This window comes from Populus trichocarpa, chromosome 9 (assembly GCF_000002775.5).
Source record: "Populus trichocarpa isolate Nisqually-1 chromosome 9, P.trichocarpa_v4.1, whole genome shotgun sequence".
NCBI classification, from domain to species: domain Eukaryota; kingdom Viridiplantae; phylum Streptophyta; class Magnoliopsida; order Malpighiales; family Salicaceae; genus Populus; species Populus trichocarpa.
Genome location: NC_037293.2, coordinates 2912884 through 2920286, shown reverse-complemented (window position 1 = coordinate 2920286; position 7403 = coordinate 2912884). Strand labels below are relative to the sequence as shown.

The 7403-nt window shown below is 35.2% G+C and overlaps 1 protein-coding gene across 1 annotated transcript; it reads right to left on the bottom strand.

The window, feature by feature from the left end:
* Positions 1 to 286: 286 nt before the first annotated feature.
* On the bottom strand, positions 287 to 6196 carry LOC7489325 (outer envelope protein 39, chloroplastic). Its single transcript, XM_002314216.4, has 11 exons — positions 5888 to 6196; positions 5730 to 5796; positions 5592 to 5627; positions 5138 to 5282; positions 4726 to 4884; positions 4537 to 4607; positions 4374 to 4452; positions 4110 to 4225; positions 3463 to 3610; positions 1665 to 1734; positions 287 to 957 (listed from the first exon to the last, which is right to left on the bottom strand). Exons 1-11 carry the CDS (start codon positions 5919 to 5921, stop codon positions 803 to 805), a joined length of 1080 nt encoding a protein of 359 aa, XP_002314252.1. The 5' UTR covers positions 5922 to 6196; the 3' UTR covers positions 287 to 802.
* Positions 6197 to 7403: the final 1207 nt, after the last annotated feature.

Below are 7403 nucleotides of genomic sequence, written 5' to 3'. Positions count from 1 at the left end.
GGCAAGCATGCTACATTTAGGTAAGTTTAGAAAGAAGGGGAAGGATTCTGTTGGATTATTTATATACGCAGGCTGTGTTTTGTTACTGGTAAGCACCTAGGTTTGACTGAAACTGAGTATTTGATTAATTAACATAGTTATGCATAAATTCCCACTGAAAACACTTTCTTGAAATTATAGAAAAGTTTCAAATTTAAAGCTTTTTTTAAATCTACATTTTCAAACTGCAACCGTTAAAGCCACCACAATGCCAAAGACACACTTGCTAACAAATAAACGAGGCAATAACACAATTAATCTGACCTTTTCTACAGACTATTTCATACCATACCAGAAACAATGCTGAAGAATCACTTCCATTTACACGCATGAATTTGCAGTCTCATATTCTATTCTATTGATTTTTGTACGTGAGAAGGAAATCAGTTCTGTGGTTAAAAACAAAAAAATTACTAGGAACCTATAGGGATATACTTTAATTTCTACTCTACATTTTTTCTATTGAACTGTTCTCCACTAAAATTTAATTTCAGCAGGAAAAGAAAATAGATATTTCCTGCAATGTACTCTTTGGTTTTGTAACTTGCAAGGTGACTAGACTGCTTGGAAATGTAAGTGGACAAAACTTACAGATAACGGCAACTTTATCATTGATGGAGAACAGAAACAACTTCCTTTTAGCGGCAGGAAAATGTCAATGCTTCTACTAATTCCATATTCCACAGCTAACTTTTCTCAATAATCATCATCTAAACCATTGGAAAGCCAGAAAAGAAAGCGACCACTGGGCTTACGGAATTCATCAAATTAGGTTGCTGATGCCAAAGTAGACAGTTTTTTGTTGAAAGGAATTGATGGCGTAGTCAACCTGAAAATGACCAGCTGGAGACTTGAAACGAAGGCCATATCCAAGCCCAACTCCGGATCCCGGTTTTCCCTGCCTCATTGCTGGATTTCCTGAAACTCAAAAAGCAAACGGTGTCATGAGCCTGGCAACAACAACAAAAAAGATGGGGTGGTGGGGAAGAAGAAATAGGAGGGAAAACGAAAAGACTTCAAAGTTACAAAGGCGAAAACAACAAAATTCACAATGGCAAAGAAAATAACAGATAAGCAGTGGTAGTCGTCACACACAGGGTTGTGGAACATGCTGAGTAAAAACACTGAGCAATTGCAGACATGGTTGAATGAGGGGGGCTCAAACAGATCTATTGAAGTAAGACCAACATAGACAAGTTAACTTAGTCAGGTTAGCAAAAGAATGGGGAAGCAGTATACAACTAATAATTATTAAACACCAAGGCTTCATACTTCCTAGAGAAAGAAAAGACTAAGTCCTTCACTTCCTACTATAATTACACTCCATGGCCCATATTCATCCAATTACAATGCAGATTCGTATTCATCTAAATTCCTACATTTTTTTTCTGCAATTAGATGTGTTTTAAGTCTTGAAAACTTTATAAGAAGTTGTTTAAGTCCATTGTGCAACTAAGAACTAAAATGCAGATTCGTTTGTATCTCTAAAACAGAGAAACTGAATGTCACTATTTACTCAGCAACATAAATACTATAGGACATTGGAATGAAAAATTCAACTGAAAATAAAAGGAAAAATTGTGAGTGGGAAACAATTTCTAAGCAAGTGAGATAAGTTAATTTACCAGGTACAAGACGACCAGATCCCAGATCAGTTCCACAGTCCACGAAAAAAGCACCTTCCAACATCTTACTCTGGATACAGTAAGAAAGTAAGTTGACATGTATCACTTCATCAAATTCAGTCATGAGAGAAAAAATATAGAGAATGTGATAGTGCATGACGGAAGGCAGCTACAACAGAAAACTTTGCTATAAATTTTAAGAATAACTAGTGTGATGTAGTTGACCCATACCTTCTTACCATATGTCTAAGTTCCACCAATATAATGGCTAGAGTTCCTAGACTCGGAATATCTAATAAATCATGAGAGGACATGAAGAAACAATATGGAAATGCCACCAATCTCATTGTAGAAGAAAAATAAAAGTTGGTTGATTATTTTAAGTCTTGAGGAGTTTTCGGGTTGCATCACCTAGAGGCAAGAGGAACCCTTCAAAGAATATGCATATTGTCATAGCACCAACAAGTAATGTGCAAGTTGAGTGGTCATATAATTGGTCCCTCACCAAAAAATAAAAAATAATAATATCGGTCCCTTCAATGTCCCAGAACCAACGATTAACTATATCTTTGACAAAGATACAAACCTAAATGACTTGTTCTATCCTACCTACTCACTTTAGCACGGCTCCGATTGCCTTGATTTTGCATATGAATTTCAGAAAACCCAGTTATCCATACTATAAGCTTTCATATAACAGACTTAATGACCATGGTAAAGAAGCTGTACTTCATAATGTTATAAATAGCAGTGAGTACAACAGCATTTAGAATGCTTCTATACCAAATAGCGAGAATCTAATTTATCTAGAGGTGACTTTAGCAATGATTCAATTGAAGATGACCGCAAGACTAAGTTCCAGGATTCACAACACAGATTTCTCGTTTTTCTGAGGGTTAATAAATTTTCAATTGTGCATATGCTGGCAATGCAATCCTCCTTAAGATGAAGAGGAGAAAATATCACACACTCTAGAATCTTGTTTCTTCTCCACCAGCAAAGAATATTTCTTGTCTCTTGCAAGAAACAATCAACCTACTTATTAAGTAGCCAAGGATTCAAAACTAGGACATTGTGGCCTACACAGTCCAATCTAATAAACATGACCTTGCCCGGAAAAGTACAGATTAGTTTTACTCTCACCAACATGCCACCAGCACAATTTTTTTTTTATTATTATTATGCATTTAAGAACAAACCTCGAGAGGCAGGAAGGAGGATTTTAGAAACAGAACCAAATTGCACAGGTGATGCAGCCACGGGAAATGGCCATTTCCTACTATTCCTTACTTCAGTCTCAGCTAGTTTTTTGTGTTTTAGCTACCCCAAAACAGATGGTATTAGGTGGCCTATTTCTCCTATATTGTCAATGTTTGCTTGTTTTCCTAAACAAACTACAATCACATGGCAAGACAAACTGCTGTATTTATGAATTATGAAAAGAGATTAAGGGAATCAGATAGAGTAATTCATTTGATTCCATCCCCTCTTCTACTTTCAACACCCAACACAATGAAACAGACAACATACTAGCAAACCAGATTTCTTGTAAAGAAACAACATATCCATGCATAGGCTTGAAACCCGAATATAAAACAGTATAATTGCTATTATTAAATTTTTTAAAGTGTTCTGATCAGTCAAGGTGCTGCTGCAACATAAGTGTCTAGGGCCAAATGAGTCTCTTCCTTGAGATTTCTGTGAAAAGTCAAGAAACTTAAAACTGCAGTATGAACCAGAACTTTTTGCATCTTATAATAATTTGCCATCCTTAAAGATACCATGAAGGTTTACATACCAGAGGAAATGTCAATTCACTATTTCCAACCAGACATGATCTTCCGGATCCAACAGCACCCTCACCATATCCTCGCACACTACCAAGCCCTCCAATTGCAAATGCTTGGTAAGGAGCCATGTCTCCTACAATGGAACCACCTGTCAGGCTGTCAGAATGAAAGGGTAAGAGTCATGCACAGGGAGAGAGAATAAGAAGCATGAGTGTATAATTTCTTCCTACTGCTAAGATGCTCGAGGGGATAGCAAGAATTGCAGCATGCTTCCAGTACAGACTGCTGAGTAACTTGTGTAGCCAGGTACTCCATATCATTTCAAGCATTATTTTACTAAATTTCAGATTAAGACTCTCTTTACATTCTATTAGCCAAGATATAATTCCCTTTTGTTCTCTTCAGCAAATTATTAGTTCCCAGTACCAACATACTACAGTTTTTGAATTTATTTATGCTTCTAAGAACACCTCTCCTGCTTCCTAGCACATGCTGTGTATGCTACTGACGCCCTTGAAAAGACTCTTGTCCTTTACATCCTGCTTCCAGTTACCAATTGTGTTCAGGGTCTTCCCTCTTTTTCGGACCACTAAATCACTACTTGCACTCACAACTATGCAGCAACTACTAGAAACGGCATAGAAAACTTGCTCACCTTGCCAATAAAAATGCTGGTCCAAGTTTGACTCCTTTTGTAGCAGTAAATTTGAACTTGTTGAAGATTAGCCACTTTGATAGAATAGGAATCCCTTGTTCAATTTGCATACTAAACTGGATATATGAAAACTAGTAGTTAGTGAAAAGCAACATGGCTGGCACTAAAGGTGTATGTGTCAAGACAGAGATTAGAATGGATAGAACTACAACTCAGCCTGAACGAATATGAATGCACAATTTATATATTAGCAAGAAGGTTTACCCGAGAAAAACTGTGATCATTTGCCTTTGCACACTGAGACTCTTGCTTCAAAACTAGCATACTGTCATGGGGACTGCCACTGTATTACAAGCATTTTACTGATTCATTAGGAAACAACATAATATAATTCACTTGAAACTGAAATAATAAAAGTGTAGACTACCTGCATGTCACTGGGAACCCATCAATGTCCCTGGTTATAGAGCGTCCATCATCATTCACTAGTTGGACATGCTGCACGGCCCAAAACAATTAATTTCTTAATAAATCAACCATATATGACAAGAAAAAAAAAATACTCAGCTGAAAACAACAACATAAGCAATAACTGCTTATTAAGCATGGCCAGAACCTCAAATTTGATACTGGTGCTGCTGCTCCAGTCAGAGCTTGCAGGCTCATTTCGATCCAAACCAACTGATAAACGAGACAAATTTACATCTCCACTCCCTGAACGAGAGAAATTGTCGATTGGTGTACCATGGACCCCAATTTCAGGTGAAAAGGAATGCTGGGACAAATAATTCGTGGATCAAGAGTTAAAATAATGTTGTGAATTAGTGGGGAGAAAAAACAAAGAAACCTTTTCCCTTACAATCCCAATTGGCTGTTTTCTTTGAAAATCCTAAATTTTGAGATTTTCCATACCAAAAACAAAATAAATCGAATTAAACAGTTTCTTCATTAAAACCCAGTTCCTTAATTTTCCGTCTACAAAACACAATAATAGCACCAAAGAGTAGTCATAGCTTATAGCAACTGACCTGAATAACAAAACATTTTTGACAAAGCCACTCAGGTCTTGGCCTTCTATAAGTTATTGAGACATTTGAATCAGAGAGCCCCTTATCCCATGATACATCAAGCTTCTCACTTCCACCAAATAAATTCGGGTGTTTGATGCAAAGACTGCAAAACGCTAATTGAATTAATTGCCAAACAACTACCGACACTATTTTTTGCAAGCAGGAAAGAATGTAAATTTTGTTTTGCATTTCTCTGGTCTACAAAACATAGTTAAAGAACAAAACCCAGCTTTTTCTTGAATTCAATTACATAGAAGGATTCAAAAACTTAACAATATTTCCTTTTCTTTCCCACCATTTTCTCAGTAACCAAACAAAGAAAATTCATACTAGAAGCAAAAAAAAAAACCCATAGAAAAAAACTTGGTAACCAATAAACGAAATGGCAAAGGTTATAAAGGAAAAGACCCACCTCCCAATTATCAGAGAAAGAGGACTTCCAGTGTTCCTGCAGTTTTACATGAAAGAGAGTCAGTGAATGAGTGAGAGAGAGATGTGGCAGTTACTCGTAATTAATATCCAAAGAAATGGATAATACAAAGAAAAGAACCTTAGAGAAGGAAGCATCAAAGAAGCACATAGCTTGTGAGTAAAATCAACATTCACATCAATCTTGGCTGTAACATATCAAAATCCACAATCAACAACAACAAAATAAAATTCCCAGAAAAAGAAAAAAAAATTCAAGAACCGACTTTCAATACTGACCTTTGCCAGCATGGATGCTCTTTTGAGCTCCCATGGGTATTATTATTATCTACTAGTGCATCAAAACGTTAACAACGGTGATGGTGAGCAATGCTGCCTGCAAAAGGTAAAGAAAGGAATATAACGCAAAGAAGAGGAGAGTGAGAGAGAAGACAAAGATTTTTGCATGAATCAAACTGTTAAAAAGAAAGAATGTTTAAGTCCCAAGGCTGTCATCTGATTTTGCTCGCTTTGGGGTTTCACTTTTGCACGTGCTCCTCGTCAATGACAGAATGGAATCTTCCCCTGTGATTTAATTATAACTTAATCCTGTTTTATGAAGCTAATTAATTAATCTCTGTAGTCTTATGGGTATTTGAACTGTTTTTCCGTTAAATTTTTTTTTTCTTTATATTAATATTTTTAAATTATTTTGATATACAAATATTAAACAAAAAATTAAAAAAAAAAAAAAAGAAGCAATTTGAGAAGCAATGTTTACCTCATTTCAAAACATCCTCGTAACAAAATTTAAATAATTTTTAAAACAGTATTTTGGATCTTCACTTTATTTTTATTATTATTATTATGCCTGATCCGGAACCAGCTCTAGCTACTGTTCCATCTCCTGCACCGTTCTGTGCCTTTTTGAATGAAACGCCTAGCTTTGATGCTTTCTTCTTACCCACGCGAGATTGCATGCCTTGATTTCTAATTGAATTTTTTCATCCGTCATAATTCATTTTTTACCATCAATTTTTTTTCATGTGTTTCCAAAAATATTTTTCTTAAAATATTTTTTTTTCAATAAAGCTCAATCAATTTTTTTTATTTTTCATTTGTTTTTTTGTTTTGTGTGATAAGATAGGTAAATAAAAATAAAAATAATAAAGAAGAAAAATATAAAAGAATTTAGGGAATGAAATAAGAAGCAAGAAAGAAAAACGGATTAAAAAATATAATAAGAAGATTGTGCAAAAGAGAAAAATAAAAATAAATAGGAGAACCAAACAAAATTGAAAATTCATAGGGAGGAGATCTTACACATTAGAAAAATAAAATTTAATTAATTAGGAAGCAACAAAAATTTTCTAACATTACTTTTTTCAATTTAGTTTTTCATATTATGTAGAGGATCCTAGACAATATAAAAAAAGAGGGACACATGTAATTGGAAAGAGAAACTCTTGCGTGGAGGAAACTTGTCCAAGCAAAAAAAAAAAAACCTAATAGATAAAGAAAACAAAGGAAGTATCAAGAAGGAGACAAAACCCTAGTCACCAAAATCTTCAAGTTGTTGATCTCCACCTTTGCTCAAACATCAAACACACCCACAACATCATATATCATCTCTAGTTAGATGCTCACTACATCAGCCCTAAAACTTACTGAAATGGATTGAATTGACAACCTCTTCATCTATAAAATTCTGCAACATAGTGTTGAAAGAGAAGAAAACAATAATAGAAACTTCTTTGTCATCGATCTTTCTTTGTCGAAGGAGGTGGGCTACATCACCTGTGTAGTGTGGAAGGAG